General features: G+C 39.3%; 1 protein-coding gene across 2 annotated transcripts in view; it reads left to right on the forward strand.

Annotated features, from left to right (window-relative positions):
- Window positions 1-23,796, forward strand: part of LOC110442406 — a 102,568-nt gene that overhangs the window by 55,596 nt on the left and 23,176 nt on the right. For both annotated transcript variants that reach the window (XM_021486001.1, XM_021486000.1), the window contains exons 3-4: window positions 21,715-21,885; window positions 22,566-22,613. In XM_021486001.1, coding sequence (XP_021341676.1) covers window positions 21,715-21,885; window positions 22,566-22,613 — 219 coding nt within the window. The remainder of the gene's footprint in view (window positions 1-21,714; window positions 21,886-22,565; window positions 22,614-23,796) is intronic.

Consider the following 23,796-nt stretch of genomic DNA (forward strand, 5'->3'; position numbering starts at 1 on the left):
ATACCTGGACCTACAGTTGAGAAGGTGTCTCGGTGGTCGTTTGTGTATGGTACTAGATCACAAAGAGTTTTAAAGAGAAGATATAAATAACAGTGTTTAAGAATTTTAGATTTTAGCACCAATGATACTGGTATCAGGTGCCGACGAGTCTGGAGCGGATGATTAAGTAAAGGTGTGCTGATCAATGATTTAAACAGCAGTATATATAGACCTCCGATGTTGATCAGGCTGTTTATTACACGGGAGGCTGAAACCTCCTGGAACTGGCAACGCTTGATTGCGTCGTCCGTAATAAAATCATTATGATTTGAAAAAGACTGACTTCATCAGAATGAAAATTCACCATTACCACTTTTGTTTGTTTGGACCAACCCGGGACAAGTGAAATATAAACATGAAATATAAACAGTAAACACTAGATAATGCAGCCATTGTGTTCCCAAGTAGTGTATGCATGTGTGTTTTGGGAGGCTGCGATATGTTGGTGTTTGTCTCCTTGTGATAGCGCGGAACTGATGCCGACCACTGCTAGCGAATTAAAAGCTGAGTCAAACAGGTTTCACTGTAGATCTGAGCTAGTTCAAAGATATTTTAGACTCTAAAAGATCAATTCCACAATTTGTCTTTTTACATATTTTCATGAAATATGACACATCAGTATTCATGACATTAATCTCGTGAGACAAAATGAAGTTTAGACTCATATGTTTAAGGTCAAGGTCACAAGTACAGAATATTTACTTGACGATTGAAGAATTTCAATCAAATTTCGTAAAACTCCTGCCATATCTCCCAATAACATAGCCTGCCATATCTCTCAATAACATAGCCTGCCATATCTCCCAATAACATAGCCTGCCATATCTCCCAATAACATAGCCTGTCATATCTCCCAATAACATAGCCTGCCATATCTCCCAATAACATAGCCTGCCATATCTCCCAATAGCATAGCCTGCCATATCCCCAAATAGCATAGCCTGCACTGCTTGTTTAAACACACACAATGTATGTATTGCACCTTCCAACACTAACACATGTTGTACGGCGATCTTCCTATCAATCGGACTCCCACAATGATGCGGGTGAATTTAAGGACCCCCGTAACACTGCCAAAAAAATGAAGCTTTGCATTCAAAACTTATTTTTCCAGCATGTCTATACCTTTGATAAATCATTGTTAAAAGAAAAGTATACCTTGCCAGACTTCAATGAAAACATAATGGTTATGAAATAAACAAAATATAATCAACAAACATTCTCTGGGTGTAAAATATTTTGTGGGGCCAGACCTGGATTCGAACCCTTGATTTCAGATTGGTATAACATTGTTGAATCAAATTGAGCTACCTGGACAACGGAATTGTATGGTAATATTGTCCACATTTGCAGTCTCTGTACTATGACTAGTAATGACTAGTAAGGCTGCATAGAGCACAGTGTTGCTTTGGTTGAATTTTTATTTAGTCATTGTCAAAAAATCAATTTATAAAGGATACTTGGAACCGACATTGGATACTACGGATACCCGGAGGGGCTATAAAACTAGTGCTGTACATCTTTGTAGATTTCTGTGACAGTACAAACTGACCCGTAGCTCCCACACATATTTGTAGATTTCTGTGACAGTACAAACTGCCCCGTAGCTACCACACATATTTGTAGATTTCTGTGACAGTACAAACTGCCCCGTAGCTACCACACATATTTGTAGATTTCTGTGACAGTACAAACTGCCCCGTAGCTACCACACATATTTGTAGATTCCTGTGACAGTACAAACTGACCCGTAGCTACCCCACATCTTTGTAGATTTCTGTGACAGTACAAACTGACCCGTAGCTCCCACACATATTTGTAGATTTCTGTGACAGTACAAACTGCCCCGTAGCTACCACACATATTTGTAGATTTCTGTGACAGTACAAACTGACCGTAGCTACCACACATATTTGTAGATTTCTGTGACAGTACAAACTGACCCGTAGATACCACACATATTTGTAGATTTCTGTGACAGTACAAACTGACCCGTAGATACCACACATATTTGTAGATTTCTGTGACAGTACAAACTGACCCGTAGCTCCCACACATATTTGTAGATTTCTGTGACAGTACAAACTGCCCCGTAGCTACCACACATATTTGTAGATTCCTGTGACAGTACAAACTGACCCGTAGCTACCACCCATCTTTGTAGATTTCTGTGACAGTCCAAACTGACCCGTAGCTACCACACATATTTGTAGATTCCTGTGACAGTACAAACTGACCCGTAGCTACCCCACATCTTTGTAGATTTCTGTGACAGTACCAGCTAACCCGTAGCTACCACACATCTTTGTAGGTTTCTGTGACAGTACAAACTGACCCGTAGATACCACACATATTTGTAGATTTCTGTGACAGTACAAACTGACCCGTAGATACCACACATATTTGTAGATTTCTGTGACAGTACAAACTGACCCGTAGCTACCCCACATCTTTGTAGATTTCTGTGACAGTACAAGCTAACCCATAGCTACCACACATCTTTGTAAATTTCTGTGACAGTACAAGCTAACCCATAGCTACCACACATCTTTTTAGATTTCTGTAACAGTACAAACTGACCCATAGCTACCACACATCTTTGTAGATTTCTGTAACAGTACAAGCTAACCCGTAGCTACCACAAGCTACCACACAGCTTTGTAGATTTCTGTGACAGTACCAGCTAACCCGTAGCTATCACACATCTTTGTAGATTTCTGCGACAGTACAAGCTAACCCGTAGCTACCACACAACTTTGTAGATTTCTGTAACAGTACCAGCTAACCTGTGACAGTACAAACCGACCCGTAGCTACCACACATCTTTGTAGATTTCTGTGACAGACATCTTTGTAGATTTCTGTGACAGTACAAGCTACCCCATAGCTACCACACATCTTTGTAAATTTCTGTGACAGTACAAGCTAACCCGTAGCTACCACGCAACTTTGTAGATTTCTGTAACAGTACCAGCTAACCCATAGCTACCACACATCTTCGTAGATTTCTGTCACGGTACAAACTAACCCGTAGCCACCACACATCTTGGTAGATTTCTGTAACAGTACAAGCTAACCAATATCTACCACACATCTTTGTAGATTTCTGTAACAGTACCAGCTACCCCGTAGTTCCCACACATCTTTGTAGATTTCTGTAACGGTACAAGCTAACCCGTAGCTACCACACATCTTTGTAGATTTCTGTGACAGTAGCTACCACACATCTTTGTAAATTTCTGTGACAGTACAAGCTAACCCATAGCTACCACACATCTTTGTAGATTTCTGTAACAGAACCAGCTAACCCATAGCTACCACACATCTTTGTAGATTTCTGTAACGGAACAAGCTAACCCGTAGCTACCACACATCTTTGTAGATTTCTATGACAGTACCAGCTAACCCGTAGCTATCACACATCTTTGTAGATTTCTGTGACAGTACAACCTAACCCGTAGCTACCACACATCTTTGTAGATTTCTGTAACGGAACAAGCTAACCCGTAGCTACCACACATCTTTGTAGATTTCTGTCACGGAACAAACTAACCCGTAGCTACCACACATCTTGGTAGATTTCTGTAACAGTACAAGCTAACCAATAGCTACCACACATCTTTGTAGATTTCTGTGACCGTACCAGCTAACCCATAGCTACCACACATCTTTGTAGATTTCTGTCACGGCACAAACTAACCCGTAGCTACCACACATCTTGGTAGATTTCTGTAACAGTACAAGCTAATCAATAGCTACCACACATCTTTGTAGATTTCTGTAACGGTACAAGCTAACCCGTAGCTACCACACATCTTTGTAGATTTCTGTAACGGAACAAGCTAACCCGTAGCTACCACACATCTTTGTAGATTTCTATGACAGTACCAGCTAACCCGTAGCTATCACACATCTTTGTAGATTTCTGCGACAGTACAAGCTAACCCGTAGCTACCACACAACTTTGTAGATTTCTGTAACAGAACCAGCTAACCCATAGCTACCACACATCTTTGTAGATTTCTGTCACGGAACAAACTAACCCGTAGCTACCACACATCTTGGTAGATTTCTGTAACAGTCCAAGCTAACCAACAGCTACCACACATCTTTGTAGATTTCTGTAACAGTACAAACTGACCCGTAGCTACCACACATCTTGGTAGATTTCTGTAACAGTCCAAGCTAACCAACAGCTACCACACATCTTTGTAGATTTCTGTAACAGAACCAGCTAACCCATAGCTACCACACATCTTTGTAGATTTCTGTGACAGTAGCTACCACACATCTTTGTAAATTTCTGTGACAGTACAAGCTAACCCATAGCTACCCCACATCTTTGTAAATTTCTGTGACAGTACAAGCTAACCCGTAGCTACCGCACAACTTTGTAGATTTCTGTAACAGTACCAGCTAACCCATAGCTACCACACATCTTTGTAGATTTCTGTCACGGGACAAACTAACCCGTAGCTACCACACATCTTGGTAGATTTCTGTAACAGTACAAGCTAACCAATAGCTACCACACATCTTTGTAGATTTCTGTAACAGTACAAACTAACCCGTAGCTACCACACATCTTTGTAGATTTCTGTAACAGTACAAGCTAACCCATAGCTACCACACATCTTTGTAGATTTCTGTCACGGTACAAACTAACCCGTAGCTACCACACATCTTGGTAGATTTCTGTAACAGTACAAGCTAACCAATAGCTACCACACATCTTTGTAGATTTCTGTAACAGTACAAGCTAGCCCGTAGCTACCACAAGCTACCACACATCTTTGTAGATTTCTGTGACAGTAAAAATTAACCAATAGCTACCACACATCTTTGTAGATTTCTGTCACGGCACAAACTAACCCGTAGCTACCACACATCTCGGTAGATTTCTGTAACAGTACAAGCTAACCAATAGCTTCCACACATCTTTGTAGATTTCTGTAACAGTACCCGCTAACCCATACTTACCACACATCTTTGTAGATTTCTGTAACAGTACCAGCTAACCCATACTTACCACACAGCTTTGTAGATTTCTGTGACAGTACAAATTAACCAATAGCTACCACACATCTTTGTTGATTTCTGTAACAGTACCAGCTAACCCGTGGCTACCACACATCTTTGTAGATTTCTGTGACAGTACCAGCTAACCCATAGCTACCACACATCTTTGTAGATTTCTGTAACAGTACCAGCTAACCCATACTTACCACACATCTTTGTAGATTTCTGTGACAGTACAAATTAACCAATAGCTACCACACATCTTTGTAGATTTCTGTAACAGGACCAGCTAACCCATACTTACCACACATCTTTGTAGATTTCTGTAACAGGACCAGCTAACCCGTAGCTACCACACATCTTTGTAGATTTCTGTAACAGGACCAGCTAACCCATACTTACCACACATCTTTGTAGATTTCTGTAACTGTACCAGCTAACCCGTAGCTACCACACATCTTTGTAGATTTCTTTAACAGTACCAGCTAACCCGTAGCTACCACACATCTTTGTAGATTTCTCTGACAGTACCAGCTAACCCGTAGCTATCACACATCTTTGTAGATTTCTGTGACACTACAAGCTAACCCATAGCGACCACACATCTTTGTAAATTTCTGTGACAGTACAAGCTAACCCGTAGCTACCACACATGCCTTAATGGAAGTCAGGCAATCAATGAAATAAAAACAGTATAAAACCACCTGGATTTTTCCTGCAAGCTATGTACAATATTAATCGCATGGAAAGTTCATACCAATTATCTGGTCCACCAAGGTATATGATAAAGGCATTTACCTTGCTTGCTGATCAAACCCAGGGCTTGTTTGCACAACCCTTAATTACCTAATTGCAAATTTTTATTTATTTCTCCTTATACAGAAAAAAAAATTATGGTAATGCAAATAAAGCCTTTCAATGTATGGGGAAATTCCATTGTTTCCTGTCTATTAGTTGGAAGAAAGAAATAGATGACCAACTTAGTATTAGAACAGTCGACCTTGAGGCCTAGAACGTAATTAAACTGTTCCAGTCAACATTGTGGTGCAACGACTATAGGAAAGCCTTACAATGAGTCATCTGATTAAATCTGAAAAAATCTGCAAAAAAGCATTCATGGTAAATTTAGTCAATGGTGTTGACAAAAAAAGTCCAGAGACGAGGAAAGTATTTTAAGCTACCTGATTGAATTCGGCTTATTTTTTTATGTACTTTAACCTTAAAGACAATTCTGATGACGTGGCCTCAAGCTCGGTAAAATAGATTCTATAATAACTGTATGAGTGACAATGTTTTCTCATCTAAATCATTGATTATGTAATAAACAGCTTAAAACTGTATTAACTGTAGGCTAACACTTCATTGCTACTATCAAAAGCTACAGCTACTGTGCTGATTAGAGTCATTATCTTCTACAGAATTATTGTTTTTTGTAGAATAGAATTTAATAGAGATTAGTTATGCTTATCATGTTAAAAATTCATATATGATATACTGTGAAATCAGAAATTTTGGTGGGGCACAAATTACAGGGTTTCCCAAATACCATTTTCTGAATACCTGAATTCCTGGATTTCGAGTTCCGACTCATTCGGATAATAGCTTTATGTCAGACATCTAACTATTTCTTGGACCTATGAATTTGTGGATGAAGAGAACACCCACGAAATCAACGAATCAAAAACACCACAAAAATTAGTAATTTCACAGTATTTAAATTAGAAAACATTGCGAAGTATAAGGCTGTTGTGTCCTCAGATTGTCGCCAAAGATATTTCTTTGTCGACACAGCTGTATTCCCAAGCCGACAGACTCTTGATGTTTCTCCTGTAGGTTGGCTCCACCCTATACCCGCGGGGGTCATTTCTGTTGATCAACGTCAAAGGATGGGAAAGTTTGTTTCGATCTGATTCAACATCTCCAAAACATCCAGACAGGGATTGGAAAGCCTTTGTTTTCTCTCCATTAGTGGTGGTTGTTGAAGTTACAATGTGGTATATAGACACAAGTCGATGAATGGCCATTTTGTTTGTCACTTGCAAAGGTGACTTTAAGGGATTATTGTATACTGGGAAATGTTTGCCTTTTTTGCCCTCCGCAATGAGAGTGAATTCATTATCACTACAAACATTTGTAAATAACATCATATACACAAAAATGGACTGTGAAGGGCAAAATTAAAACTAGACAATCAAGGATTTTCTGTTGCAATAACGAAGGGGAAAAGAGATATAAATGAGGGTCCACCTTAAATGTCTGCACACGAAACAGAGCATACAAATACATGTAGGTTTTTACTTGTCTTGTTGGTTCTGGAAATTGTTTCGTCTAGAAGACAGTCACTCCACAGGGGATCAATTGAAACTTTACCTTCTCTGGAATAAAACTTCGCCAAAAATAAATAAAACCAGGAATATTTCATTTCCCAAAACCCACAGGACTTTGGTTGGCAATGCCAAAATTAAATTAGGAGAGAAGTGTTAGTCTTCTATCAAATTCTGTTACTGGATAATATCTCTGAGGTTATCTGATTGTTTTATTTGTTCATTATATATAATAGTTCATAGTCTTTTTAAATTTAATCAGATTTGAAAAGAGAATCAACAGGTTGTGGAGAATAGGACATTTGAATAAAATCACTTGTTATGGTATGTACCAGAACTTCTCTTGTGAGTCCATCCTCAATGATGTTATAACACATTACACGTAGGACCACCCTCTCTAACTGTGATCTACACCAGAACCTGTCTTGTGAGACGTCCCTCTCTAACTGTGATCTACACCAGACCCTGTCTTGTGAGACCACCCTCTCTAACTGTGATCTACACCAGACCCTGTCTTGTGAGACCACCCTCTCTAATGGTGATCTATACCAGAACCTGTCTTGTGTGACCACCCTCTCTAATTGTGATTTACACCAGAACCTGTCTTGTGAGACCACCCACTCTAACTGTGATCTACACCAGAACCTGTCTTATAGGACCACCCTCTCTAATTGTGATCTACACCAGAACCTGTCTTGTTAGTCCTCCGTCGCTAACCGTGATCTACACCATAACCTTTCTTGTGTGACCACCCTCTCTAACTGTGATCTACACCAGACCCTGTCTTGTGAGACCACCCTCTCTAACTGTGATCTACACCAGACCCTGTCTTGTGAGACCACCCTCTCTAATGGTGATCTATACCAGAACCTGTCTTGTGTACATGTGACCACCCTCTCTAATTGTGATTTACACCAGAACCTGTCTTGTGAGACCACCCATTCTAACTGTGATCTACACCAGAACCTGTCGTGTGTGACCACCCTCTCTAACTGTGATCTACACCAGACCCTGTCTTGTGAGACCCCCCTCTCTAATTTTGATCTACACCAGAACCTGTCTTGTGAGACCACCCATTCTAACTGTGATCTACACCAGAACCTGTCTTATAGGACCACCCTCTCTAATTGTGATCTACACCATAACCTTTATTGTGTGACCACCCTCTCTAATTGTGATCTATAGCAGAACCTGTCTTGTGTGACCACCCTCTCTAATTGTGATTTACACCAGAACCTGTCTTGTGAGACCACCCTCTCTAACTGTGATCTACACCAGAACCTGTCTTATAGGACCACCCTCTCTAATTGTGATCTACACCAGAACCTGTCTTGTTAGTCCTCCGTCGCTAACCGTGATCTACACCATAACCTTTCTTGTGTGACCACCCTCTCTAACTGTGATCTACACCAGACCCTGTCTTGTGAGACCCCCCTCTCTAATTTTGATCTACACCAGAACCTGTCTTGTGAGTCCTCCCTCTCTAATTGTGATCTATACCAGAACCTGCCTTGTGAGACCACCCTCTCTAACTGTGATCTACACCAGACCCTGTCTTGTGAGACCACCCTCTCTAATCGTGATCTACACCATAACCTTTCTTGTGTGACAACCCTCTCTAATTGTGATCTACACCAGAACCTGTCTGGTGAGACCACCCTCTCTAGCTGTGATCTACACCAGAACCTGTCTTGTTTACATGTGACCACCCTCTCTAATTGTTATCTATTCCAGAACCTGTCTTTTGAGACCACCCTCTCTAATTGTGATCTACACCATAACCTTTATTGTGTGACCACCCTCTCTAATTGTGATCTATACCAGAACCTGTCTTGTGAGACCACCCATTCTAACTGTGATCTACACCAGAACCTGTCTTGTGAGACCACCCTCTCTAATTGTGATCTACACCATAACCTTTCTTGTGTGACCACCCTCTCTAATTGTGATCTACACCAGAACCTGTCTTGTGTGACCACCCTCTCTAATTGTGATCTATACCAGAACCTGTCTTGTGTGACCACCCTCTCTAATTTTTACATGATTACTCTGTTATTCTGTGAATACACCCCCTCTCATATAAATTTTGTAGGAAGTTGTGTAAGATGACTTATTATGATGTCATAAAATTATCAACACCACTGGTTTTCATATCACATGATCAGGTCTCGATAACCACAGTACAACTTCAACAACATCTTGTAAAAGCATGTTTTTTGCAATATTCACGAAAGATATGAAATTGGTTTCAATTTCATACGAGATTTATGAAACTTATCAATTGTTTTTTTATTTGGTCTTGCAAGAGGTCTGCTTAAATGAAATATTCTTAAAAGCGTTTCATAGAAATAGAAACTGTAGTAAGATCCTGGCTGTAAGTGCAGTGTATCCGTGACTGGTACAAATAGAATCCTATCCTGCCGACACCGTTACTGATACAAATAGAATCCTATCCTGCCGACTCCCGTTACTGGTACAAATAGAATCCTATCCTGCCGACTCCCATTACTGGTACCAATAGAATCCTATCCTGCCGACTCCTGTTACTGGTACAAATCGAATCCTATCCTGCCGACCCCGTTACTGGTACAAATAGAATCCTGTAATGCAGACTCCCATTACTGGTACCAATAGAATCCTATCCTGCCGGCTCCTGTTACTGGTACAAATAGAATCCTATCCTGCCGACTCCCGTTACTGGTACAAATAGAATCCTATCCTGCCGACCCCGTTACTGGTACAAATAGAATCCTGTACTGCAGACTCCCATTACTGGTACCAATAGAATCCTATCCTGCCGACTCCCGTTACTGGTCCAAATAGAGTCCTATCCTGCCGACTCCCGTTACTGGTCCAAATAGAGTCCTATCCTGCCGACTCCCGTTACTGGTCCAAATAGAATCCTATCCTGCCGACTCCCGTTACTGGTCCGAATAGAATCCTATCCTGCCGACTCCCGTTACTGGTAAAAATAGAATCCTATCCTGCCGACTCCCGTTACTGACTCCTGTTACTGGTACAAATAGAATCCTATCCTGCCGACCCCCGTTACTGGTACCAATAGAATCCTATCCTGCCGACTCCTGTTACTGGTTCAAATAGAATCCTATCCTGCCGACTCCCGTTACTGGTATAAATGGAATCCTATCCTGCAGACTCCCGTTACTGGTATAAATAGAATCCTATCCTGCCGACTCCTGTTACTGGTAAAAATAGAATCCTATCCTGCCGACTCCAGTTACTGGTACAAATAGAATCCTATCCTGCCGACCCCCGTTACTGGTACCAATAGAATCCTATCCTGCCGCCTCCTGTTACTGGTACAAATAGAATCCTATCCTGCCGACTCCTGTTACTGGTACAAATAGAATCCTGTACTGCTGACTCCCGTTACTGGTACAAATAGAATCCTGTACTGCAGACTCCCATTCCTGGTACCAATAGAATCCTATCCTGCCGACTCCCGTTACTGACTCCTGTTACTGGTACAAATAGAATCCTATCCTGCCGACTCCAGTTACTGGTACAAATAGAATCCTATCCTGCCGACCCCGTTACTGGTACAAATAGAATCCTGTAATGCAGACTCCCATTACTGGTACCAATAGAATCCTATCCTGCCGACTCCTGTTACTGGTTCAAATAGAATCCTATCCTGCCGACTCCCGTTACTGGTCCAAATAGAATCCTATCCTGCCGACTCCCGTTACTGGTAAAAATAGAATCCTATCCTGCCGACTCCAGTTACTGGTACAAATAGAATCCTATCCTGCCGACCCCGTTACTTGTACAAATAGAATCCTGTACTGCAGACTCCCATTACTGGTACAAATAGAATCCTATCCTGCCGACCCCGGTACTGGTACCAATAGAATCCTGTACTGCAGACTCCCATTACTGGTACAAATAGAATCCTATCCTGCCGACTCCAGTTACTGGTACAAATAGAATCCTATCCTGCCGACCCCGTTACTTGTACAAATAGAATCCTGTACTGCAGACTCCCATTACTGGTACCAATAGAACCCTATCCTGCCGACTCCCGTTACTGGTACCAATAGAATCCTATCCTGCCGCCTCCTGTTACTGGTACAAATAGAATCCTATCCTGCCGACTCCAGTTACTGGTACAAATAGAATCCTATCCTGCCGACCCCCGTTACTGGTACCAATAGAATCCTATCCTGCCGCCTCCTGTTACTGGTACAAATAGAATCCTATCCTGCCGACTCCTGTTACTGGTACAAATAGAATCCTGTACTGCTGACTCCCGTTACTGGTACAAATAGAATCCTGTACTGCAGACGCCCATTACTGGTACCAATAGAATCCTATCCTGCCGACTCCTGTTACTGGTTCAAATAGAATCCTATCCTGCCGACTCCCGTTACTGACTCCTGTTACTGGTACAAATAGAATCCTATCCTGCCGACTCCCGTTAGTGGTACAAATAGAATCCTATCCTGCCGACCCCGGTACTGGTACCAATAGAATCCTGTACTGCAGACTCCCATTACTGGTACCAATAGAACCCTATCCTGCCGACTCCCGTTACTGGTACCAATAGAACCCTATCCTGTTGACTCCCGTTACTGGTATAAATAGAATCCTATCCTGCCGACTCCCGTTACTGACTCCTGTTACTGGTACAAATAGAATCCTATCCTGCCGACTCCTGTTACTGGTAAAAATAGAATCCTATCCTGCCGACTCCCGTTACTGACTCCTGTTACTGGTACAAATAGAATCCTATCCTGCCGACCCCGGTACTGGTACCAATAGAATCCTGTACTGCAGACTCCCATTACTGGTACAAATAGAATCCTATCCTGCCGACCCCCGTTACTGGTACCAATAGAATCCTATCCTGCCGCCTCCTGTTACTGGTACAAATAGAATCCTATCCTGCCGACTCCCGTTACTGGTACAAAAAGAATCCTATCCTGCCGACTCCCGTTACTGGTATAAATAGAATCCTATCCTGCAGACTCCCGTTACTGGTATAAATAGAATCCTATCCTGCAGACTCCCATTACTGGTACAAATAGAATCCTATCCTGCCGACTCCCGTTACTGGTACCAATAGAATCCTATCCTGCCGACTCCTGTTACTGGTACAAATAGAATCCTATCCTGTCGACTCCCGTTACTGGTACAAATAGAATCCTGTACTGCCGACTCCCGTTACTGGTACAAATAGAATCCTATCCTGCCGACTCGAATAGGAAGTTTCATCTTCTTGATTTATGCTGTTAGCGTATAAACAAAATGACAATCTGATGAAATGTTAGGATTATGTTGACCAGGGAAAAAGAAAACTTATTGGCAGGGTTTTTGAGAAAAAATCTCAAATGTCAAAAAGGTTGTGTGAAATGAAGCTTGAGTAAATGTTTGGTACATTTGTTCCATATTGTTTAAGATTAAAGAGGAGATACACGTCCTATCCAGCTGGTATGGAATCAAAGGGTTTACTGTACACACAGTAAGACATGTGATTTTTCTAAACAATTTTTTCATGTTTTGATTTTTAGTTATAGTGTATTATTGTAACAACACTTCTAAGATGTCAGTATTTAGACGACACAGTTGGAATCGGTGCCAAACACATTGATTTAATGTAAAGCAAATTTCAGCTGTGAAAATTTCAGAAGACTTTTGGGATAAGCTTGCTATTGTAAGATGTCTGTGAGACAAAGATGTATAGGTCTTTTTCTGTATTTATTTTTAAATTTCAGATATTTTGATGATGTTTATTATTGGCAAAATTGAATATATTTTCATTGATTTTGAAAATGATATTTGAAATCGTTGTCACTTTAGGATGTCCAAACAGTAAATGTAAATATTCAACAGGTGTTTTTTTTACTTTGATTAATTATTATACAGTAGGACCTGTCTAAAAAGGGCACACAACGGAGATTAAAAATAGTCAATGTATACAGAATTCAGTATGTAGAAAGCAGTATACAGAAAGTCAGTATGTAGAAAGTCAGTATACAGAAAGTCAGTATGTAGAAAGCAGTATACAGAAAGTCAGTATGTAGAAAGTCAGTATTTGGAGTATTCTTATGATGATAATTACTTACAGGTGGTCCTTCCAGATTGACAAGTGGTCTTTAACTCATTCACCCCTAAAGACACATTTGAACTCTCCCAATTCAAAGGCTGGAATAGTTCATTATGAAATTTCAGGGGTGAATGAGTTAACCCAGGTGGTAAAGTTGAAGAAAACCATATTCACAGGTGTTTCTTCTTGATGCATCTTTATTTAAGCATTGAGCTGCTTTCAGTTGGCATTCATGGGCAATATGAATGACAACTGGACAAAAGGCAAATTCAATGAAGCCTTTATAATAAAGCCTAAATGAATGCCAACTGAATTTGGTAGGGTTATATAGTGGCAATGCCATACGATGGCAAATATAAGCAGATGGTCCTTCTTGACAAGTGGTCTTTTTACAAAGGTTGTTTTCCTAGATATAATATAATAGACAACATTTGTTTAAAGTATATGAAGTATGATTTTGGGGATTGGATCTGGAATCTTCAGATTTTGGGAAGATTGCAATTTGCGAATCTAAAATACTTATCCCATCATTCCATCAAAAGATTATGTTTTTTTCTGAATACCATTAAAAAGGCTAGAAACCACTTTCTTTGCAAAGCTGTAATCCATTTGATTTTTATAAACATTTATAAACAGTAAAGAGAAATTTGGTAAAATAGCAGTATATTCAACGAGAAATCGTGCTGGTTTTCAGTCGACATGCAAGCATGTATGTTTGGAAAATGGCTGAGAATCATTGTATAGCTATAACTGATATTGTTCCCATTTAAGGAATGTGAACAGGCAGTATAATTTTGTCTATAGATCTGTTAGGCTTCTGACGTGGGAGCAGATTAAAGTCACAGCTATAATGCAGGTTTACACAACTAGCCGAGAGAGAAAAAACATTTTCACAGACTTGTTAAAAAAACGTTTAAACAGCAGATAAAAGCTCCATTCAACATGGACCTGTTCTGTATACATCTGTCAATGAGAAAACAGCCAAAGTACCTCACATTACAGTCATTAATTTCAGATCTACCAAAATTACATTATCACAGAGGGCCTTATCAGTTAGACACATTTCAAAAGCTATCCTGTAAACTGCATCACAGGGTTGGAGGGAGACAGGCGTTTCTGTTTAGCACTGTTTACACGAGGATGTTCCCTCCCTTATGTTGGGGCCTCCTGAGGTTCGTGGTCAGGTTCCCCACACAATACTCTCTCTGTCCATCCCCATCCAGTTCCGCTGTCAGCTGTCAACTTTTTCCAACAGAATGACAGAAATCTGGCAAAAAAATGAACAAATCATTTCTGGTGGGAGATTATTTAGTTTCCAGATTAAGATGGAAAATAATAGAAAAATTTGTGTTATTCAACAGTTCTAAATATACTTTCAACATGTTAAGAAATTTCATGTGAAAAAAAGCTTGTGATTTTAGTGTATCTTATATGATATATCATGTGTATGATTCTGTATTGGTGGGATTTGTGTATGAATAAAATAACATTGCTACAAAAATGACTAGGAGATCGTTTCATCCTTGCATTAATCAGCAGCTCTTTGCAGACACCTTAACATTCAAACGTTCATAAAGAAATATTGTGAATATCTGTGTAATCTTTAGATGAGAAAGTGAACTTTCTTTAAAACTTAACAAAATTTATTATTTTCATTGTTTTGTTATTGTCAGGGTAATTAATTAGGACGGAAGATAACAAAAAATAGCAAATATCAAAAATATCGGTAAAAGGAATCTTTGGGATAAATAATTATGTTGAAATGAAATAAATGTCTTGACTTTAAAAATACAAAACAGAAGACGTGTACAGTTTCTGTATGTTTTTGTGATGATGTTTCAGCTGAGTTGGCAGCTCCAAGTGTTTAGTGTCAAAAGTATTTAAATATCTGCCGTTTCTAGCTCCTTAGGCATGGTATAGATTGTAGGAATGTCACGTTAGAATTTCACTTATATCATGGCTTGGTTTACACATGTTGTGTGTATTTAGTGTAAATCTGCTGTTTGTGTACATTCTAGTGTGGAGTTACTTCATGGCTTGCTTTTCACATGTTGTTATGTGGATTTATTGGTAATCTGCTGACTTTATGCTGACTGGCTTGAGTTTTGTCCCATTCTGTAGCATGCTGTCCCATTCCGACTCCATCCTGTCCCATTCTGACTCCATCCCGCCCCATTCCGACTCCATCCCGCCCCATTCCGACTCCATCCCGTCCCATCCGACTCCATCTCGTCCCATTCCGACTCCATCCTGTCCCATTCCGACTCCATCCCGTCCCATTCTGACTCCATCTCGTCCCATTCCGACTCCATCCCATCCCATTCTGACTCCAACCCGCCCCATTCCGACTCCATCAAATCCCATTCCGACTCCATCCCATCCCATTCTGACTCCACCCCGTCTCATTTTGACTCCATCCCGTCCCATTCCGACTCCATTTGGGAATTTGCTTTGCCAAACTGTAATTTCTTGAATTAAAACTTGTGGAAAACAAGTTGGGAAGGTCCTTAATGTTGCTTAAAATAAAAATATGATTTATTGTATTGGAAAACAAGCTGAAAAGTTCCTTAACTCATTCACCCCTGAAATTTCAGAATGAACTATTCCAACCTTTGAATTGGAAGAGTTCAAATGTGTCTTCAGGGGTGAATGAGTTAATGTTGCTTGTAATGTATGTGATTAGTCTCAAGCTGGTTTGAGGACAGCTGATTGTATCTCACTTATAGAAATCAGGAGTATTGAGAAACACTTTAGTCCAGAGTAATAGCAAAATTGGTAACTGTGAAGTTTTCAAAACAATCCATATTTAGATGACAGCATTATTATATTTCTTGTAATTATATTTGATAATCAATATGGTCAATAAAAAAATCAGTGAAATATTGAATGGATAAGTTGACATGTTTCATGAAGTACAGAACTAGTGCTATTGTATTTAAATGTTCCATATCCCGGGGGGCCGGCACCCTGATATGACATGAGTTGGTTAAATTAATACAATATCAAATTCTGTTACAGTTTATATAAAAAAAGATTTGTTTTACCTTGCTTGAAGAGCTTATTACCGCCCTTATAGAGCTAATTACCTCCCCTGTAGAGCTTATAATCTCTGTGGTAGAGCTTATTACCGCCCCTGTATAATGTATTGCCTTCCCTGTAGAACTTATTTCTTCCCTTCTAGAGCTTATTTCCTCCCCTGTAGAACTTATTTCTTCCCTTCTAGAGCTTATTTCCTCCCCTGTAGAACTTATTTCTTCCCTTCTAGAGCATATAACCACCCTTCTAGAGCTTATTACCTCCCATTTAGAACTTATTTCTTCCCTTCTAGAGCTTATTACCTCCCCTGTAGAGCTTATTTCTTCTCTTCTAGAGCTTATTACCTCACTTGTAGAGCTTATTACCTCCCCTGCACAGTTTATTATCTTCCCTGAAGAGTTCTGACTTTTGATACAGAATTACATGAAGATTAAGGTCTAGTATGATGTGATTGTCATAGTTTCCTCTCTGAGTCTTATTTGTGCCGGAATGTTTGTTTTATTGTGCTATTGTGTTACCACAAATTGTGTTGATAATTGAACAAGTATGTCAGGCCAAAGCTTTGGATGTCAGAGGTGATAAACTATAGAGGACAGAGCATATTTATACCACGTGAGTCCACTTAACTCTCCAAATCCTCGTTACTGCTCACTACCATTAACTGTGACCAAACAAAAACAGATGTCTGACAAAAAAATGTGGAATAGTTAATATTGTCACGAAGTTTTATTTGATAGTGTCAAATCTTATTTACATCTGCATATATTTTCAAATGTTTCTTTTAAACCCATTCACCCCTTAAAAAAATCATAAAGAAATTAAATATTACCATGATTAATTAATCACATTAAACCTTCAAAAATAACTTTTTCAATGCCAAGAGTTTGTAATTGAAATTTTTTACAAGAATTTGAGTTTTTGTAAAATATCAAAATATCATCTGTATAAAACTTGGTTTACGATAAACGTCAATCATCTTTGATTTCATATCGGATCAAATGTTTGACTGTGTCATCCGAAAATCATGATCAGTCTGGGTAATTTAGTAAAAACTGACAGGCTTTATATCTTTAGAATAATATCTATAATGTGACTATAGGAGAACCTAAACGAGATACAACAAATCATAAATTTATTTAGCTTGTCTACCAAGTCAGATACATACACATTTCCATGGCAACAGACAGCAGCAGATTTGTGTCCTTGGTTAATAGGGCCAGGATTTGTCAGGAGTATACCCAGACATTTATGACTGGAGTAGATTCCTGGGCCAGGATTTGTCATGAGTGTACCCAGACATTTATGACTGGAGTAGATTTCTGGGTCAGGATTTGTCATGAGAGTACCCAGACATTTATGACTGGAGTAGATTCCTGTGCCAGGATTTGTCATGAGAGTACCCAGACATTTATGACCGGAGTAGATTACTGGGACAGGATTTGTCATGAGAGTACCCAGACATTTATGACTGAGTAGATTCCTGGGCCAGGATTTGCCATGAGTGTACCCAGACATTTATGACTGGAGTAGATTCCTTGGTCAGGATTTGTCATGAGTGTACCCAGACATTTATGACTGGAGTAGATTTCTGGGTCAGGATTTGTCATGAGAGTACCCAGACATTTATGACCGGAGTAGATTACTGGGCCAGGATTTGTCATGAGAGTACCCAGCCATTTATGACTGAGTAGATTCCTGGGCCAGGATTTGTCATGAGAGTACCCAGACATTTATGACCGGAGTAGATTACTGGGCCAGGATTTGTCATGAGAGTACCCAGACATTTATGACTGAGTAGATTCCTGGGCCAGGATTTGTCATGAGTGTACCCAGACATTTATGACTGGAGTAGATTCCTTGGTCAGGATTTGTCATGAGTGTACCCAGACATTTATGACTGGAGTAGATTCCTTGGTCAGGATTTGTCATGAGTGTACCCAGACATTTATGACTGGAGTAGATTCCTTGGTCAGGATTTGTCATGAGTGTACCCAGACATTTATGACTGGAGTAGATTCCTGGACCAGGATTTGTCATGAGAGTACCCAGCCATTTATGACTGAGTAGATTCCTGGGCCAGGATTTGTCATGAGAGTACCCAGACATTTATGACTGGAGTAGATTCCTGGGTCAGGATAGTCAATACTTTACATCGCCTATAGCAGATCCTCTTTACCATTAATTCCTTTTTCTCACCTCTCTTCTGTGTCCCTTCCCCATCTTCATTGTCACCTTACAAAGTTCCCCTAGTTTTCCCCTCCCTCCTCTCTGATTTGTTGTATCTTTCCCTTGTTTTCTCCTAACTTTCTGCCTTGGGTTATTTCTCAACCTAATAATCCAGCCATCATCTCTCCCATTAGATAATTAGACCATATTGTCCACAGTAGATAATTCAGTCAGCTTTAACACTTGTAGATAATCCAACTACCTTTGTTCCAAGTAGATAATCCAGTCACCTTTGATCCAGCCACCTTTATTCTCAGTAAATAATCCAGTCACCTTTGTTTTCAGTAGATGATCCAGCCACCTTTGTTCCCAGTTAATAATCCAGCAACCTTATTTCCCAGTAAATAATCCAACCATCCTTGTTCCTAGTAAATAATCCAGTCACCTTTGTTCTCAGTAAATAATCCAGCCACCTTTGTTTTCAGTAGATGATCCAGCCACCTTTGTTCCCAGTAAATAATCCAACCATCCTTGTTAGGGCCCCGTATCGGAGATACGGGTGCCCTATAGTAATCACTCTGTCTGTCTGTCCGTCCACAAATTTTGTTCCTGGCTGATAACTTTGGTATTAATTGACCGATGTACATGAAACTTGGTCAAGATATTCAGTTCACAAAAATACACATTGAGGTAAAAAGTCAAGGTCAAAGGTCATGGTCATAAGGTTCAAAGGTCAAGGTCAAATTTTACTGATGAACATTTTGTTATGATAATATGAAGCAAAGTTGATCAGAATTAAACAATGAGTCAACTGACCAAAGGTCAAGGTCATTGGATCAAAGGTCAAGGTTAGATTTTGTATCATTTCACTGGTGAACATTTTGCTATGACACTTTGAAGCAATGTTGCTCAGAATTAAACAAGGAGTCAATTGACCAAAGGTCAACGTCACTGGGTTAAAGGTGAAGGTTGAATTTTGTACCTTTTCCCTGATGAAAATTTTGTTATGACATTATGAAGCAATGTTATTCAGAACTTTACACAGAGTCAACTGACCTTAGGTCCAGGTTACGAGGTGCAAAGGGTCAAGGTCAAATAGTCCAACCACCTTCTTTCTCAGTAAATAATCCAAATAATCCAACCATCCTTGTTCCTAGTAAATAATCCAACCACCTTCTTTCTCAGTAAATAATCCAACTACCTTCTTTCTCAGTAAATAATCCAACCACCTTCTTTCTCAGGAAATAATCTAACCACCTTCTTTCTCAGTAAATAATCCAAATAATCCAACCACCATCTTTCTCAGTAATTAATCCAACCACCTTCTTTCTCAGTAAATAATCCAACCACATTTCTCAGTAAATAATCCAACCACCTTCTTTCTCAGTAAATAATCCGACCACCTTCTTTCTCAGTAAATAATTCAACCACCTTCTTTCTCAGTAAATAATCCAACCACCTTCTTTCTCAGGAGATAATACAAATAATCCAACCACCATCTTTCTCAGTAAATAATCCAACCACCTTCTTTCTCAGTAAATAATCCAACCACCTTCTTTCTCAATAAATAACCCAACCACCTTCTTTCTCAGTAAATAATCCGAATAATCCAACCACAATCTTTTTCAGTAAATAACCCAGCCCCAGAAAATATTCAAGCTTCCTTTATTATGTCAGTGTTTAGCTGTTTGTACCTGGGTAAATAGGACCTTTTGTGTAGGACAACCAGGAGTGTGGTGGTACAATTGACAAGGATAGGTATCATGATTTTAGAGGTAACATTTTGAAATAGCTCAAATCATATGTATATATGGTGGTGGTTTTTTTGTATTCCTTGATGTAAGCAGAAGATGTCTAGCAGGGAAATTGGAATGAAGGGAAAGGATTAAGGTATTCTGTATATATCCTCTAAAATATAGGCATGTATTGAGTAATATATTATAGCCCCAGACACCAGACTCATCAATTAAAATCGTAAAGAACAGATGACACAAAATCAATGGCTCTGATGCATGGTAGGTAGATTAGGGTACATAATCTCAACTATATAGGCCGAGGTATCCTATCAACAGTAACAGATGTCAACAGTGTGTATTGAAATGACACATACCTGTACTGTATAGCTCATTTACTGTGAATATTCTGCTTGTTAAGTATTATTATTCATTTACTCATTAAGAATAGTTCCTCCCTTGCGATGTTCTCGCTAAAAATAAATATTTGGCCCCCCTTTCCAACATCTATGTGGCAGAAGTGGGTGGTCGGGTGGCGCAGTGGATAGCGCACTTGCCTTTCACCAAAGCGACCGGGGTTTGATCGGATGTGAAAAGGTTTGGGGTCACCTGCACAACCACATGGGTTTTCCTCGGGTACTCCGGTTTTCTCCCACACTAACCCCCCCCCAACCCCCCCCANTTACTTTTTGAAATGCTGCGTATGAATCAGGCCATGAATTACCTACTCTCGGCATTCCGAGCAACCCGAGTGGAAATTGGCAAGTCTAAATCGAGCGCACTGGATATTCCGTCGCCCAACATTAAAGCGAACGCACTGGATATTCCGTCACACAACATTGAAATTTTCTTCATATAGTTGTATGCAACAGTGCATTTTTCAAGTTATCAGAGCAGCCAGGAGAGTCCCATAAGGCCATAACGACAGCCAGGAGAGTCCCATAAGGCCATAACGACAGCCAGGAGAGTCCCATAAGGCCATAACGACAGCCAGGAGAGTCCCATAAGGCCATAACGACAGCCAGGAGAGTCCCATAAGGCCATAACGACAGCCAGGAGAGTCCCATAAGGCCATAACGACAGCCAGGAGAGTCCCATAAGGCCATAACGACAGCCAGGAGAGTCCCATAAGGCCATAACGACAGCCAGGAGAGTCCCATAAGGCCAGTCCCATAAGGCCATAAAGACAGCCAGGAGAGTCCCATAAGGCCATAACAACAGCCAGGAGAGTCCCATAAGGCCATAACGATAGTTCATAACTACCCAAACATATTTAATGAGCAAGAATATCTTACACGCATGCCTTACTTTTGCAATTCTTGGTTTTCCAGGCTGTATTAGCGGTGAGAAGATGTCCCACACCTGCCTCAACTACCAGTACTGTGCCAGTCAAATAGAAACAATCGCTGACTTCAAGATCTGCTGTTGCCATGGACACACCTGTAACAATTACTTCAGTGAAGCCCAGTTTGAAGTAGGGAAGCGTGAAAATCAAATGTTAAGTAAGTACATACACCTTTGTCGGTCAAGTGTATCCAACACATTTTGTGTGTGTGACTATTTGCGAGTCAATGCCCAAAGGTCAAGGTTATGTATACGTTCTGACTATGAAATTCTTGTCTATGTTGAGAATGTTTGAAAATTAAAACATTTAGCATTTGCATATAGGACCTGTTGTAGACTTGTATACCTGCCAGGAGAATTGTTAGTAGTGTTCTTAATAACAAAAATATCTAGTCGGAGAGAAGCAGGAAAAATAACAACAGAATGAAACGATGCACAACAGATCATGGACTAACCATTTCAAATATGGTTTATAAATTACCTAAGTTTGTATTTAAATCGACTTACATTTCCTTTGTCAATTAGGTGTAGCTGATATTCTATTGTTCTGGACCCTTGTTTTGAGACATTGGCCATTTTGATAACGAAGAACTCAATACAAACAAAAGGGAGATAACTCTGGTAAAAACTCAGTACAAACAAAAGGGAGATAACTCTGGTGAATATCAATGTTAGTCTTCCTGTAACCTTTCCTTTATTTGACTTCTTCTTTCTATTATGACTGCAATGAGTGAATATAATTATATGTATCTATGAAAAATATTTGTAATTGCAAAAAAAAATCTAACAGAAATAATGATAATGATTTTTTGTAAATTCAATTTCATATCTTACTCAGGTGACCAAGCTCAGAAACCAGCAATAAAGGAGAAAACAGCTTCACCAGGTAAACTTCATCTATTTATAGTTATAATGTAGAGAATCATGTACCATCAATCTATTACAGACGTAAATATGTGTTAAAAAAATGATATGAAGATGTACATGTAAACGTTCATATTCGGGGATCGGTGGCTAAATAGATTGATGGTCGGTTGTCAGCGATTATTGTTTTAGTATCTATAAAATTGTCATTGATTTTGTATTAAGCTTAGGGGCATTTAGTTCCCGTAAAATTGTCGTTGATTTGATATTTAGTTGGGTGACATCATTTCCTCCATATATAATTGTCATTGATTTGATATTTAGTTGGGTGACATCATTCCAACTCTATAAAAGTACAGTATAGCAGAAAAATTTGTGCTGCAGTTCAACTTTCACCTTTATTACCTTCCTTATTGAGAACAAATTACTACGACAGCAAATACTGGCATACCTACGGTAATTTCATGTGAAAGGCTAAATGAGTTCTAGTGGAGGAATGGGATGTTTTTTTCTTTTTAATGGTGAAATTTTGACTGGATGCATGTTTCTTATAGTGTACAATATCATTGATCTGTTAATAAGCATTTTGACTTAATAATAATCCTTCAAACATGTCATTGATTTGATAGGTGAATTTGTGACATCATATAATTAGTATTCACTCATAATAAATTCACAATCGTCCTGTCAAAATGTTGGATTCACAGATACAGCTTTTACACAGATTTTATTCTAACTATGGGAGTGTTTACATTTCCTCTGCTGTCAGCTCTATTATGTTAATTTAAGATACTATGATGCTTAATCTTTTGAACTATTATTGAGTTAAGGTGTTATGCTATCTTTCACATTAACACTGTGATCTTTAAAGGTGTTCTTTAATATCATAACAAACTTTTGTTACAATCAATCATAAAATGAATAAAGAAACTTTAAATAACCATTAATAAAACAACAGTACTATACAGCTTTATAAGTTGGGAACTCTCTTGGATCGGAGGTGTATAATAAAATGAAAAAAATGAAAATGAAAAAAGGACAATAATACCAGTATCTTATCAAAATAAATTAACCAGACTGTCAAAAAAGACAAAAAATGTAAGTTACTTTTATCGGTGAATTCAGTTGTATTTGAATTTTAAAAAAAAATGAAAAGTTTAAAATTTTGTTCTACTGTAGGAAATGTTGGATCAGCTTACTTGTGA

Source organism: Mizuhopecten yessoensis, unplaced genomic scaffold (genome assembly GCF_002113885.1).
Source record: "Mizuhopecten yessoensis strain PY_sf001 unplaced genomic scaffold, ASM211388v2 scaffold716261, whole genome shotgun sequence".
Classification (NCBI taxonomy): Eukaryota; Metazoa; Mollusca; class Bivalvia; order Pectinida; family Pectinidae; genus Mizuhopecten; species Mizuhopecten yessoensis.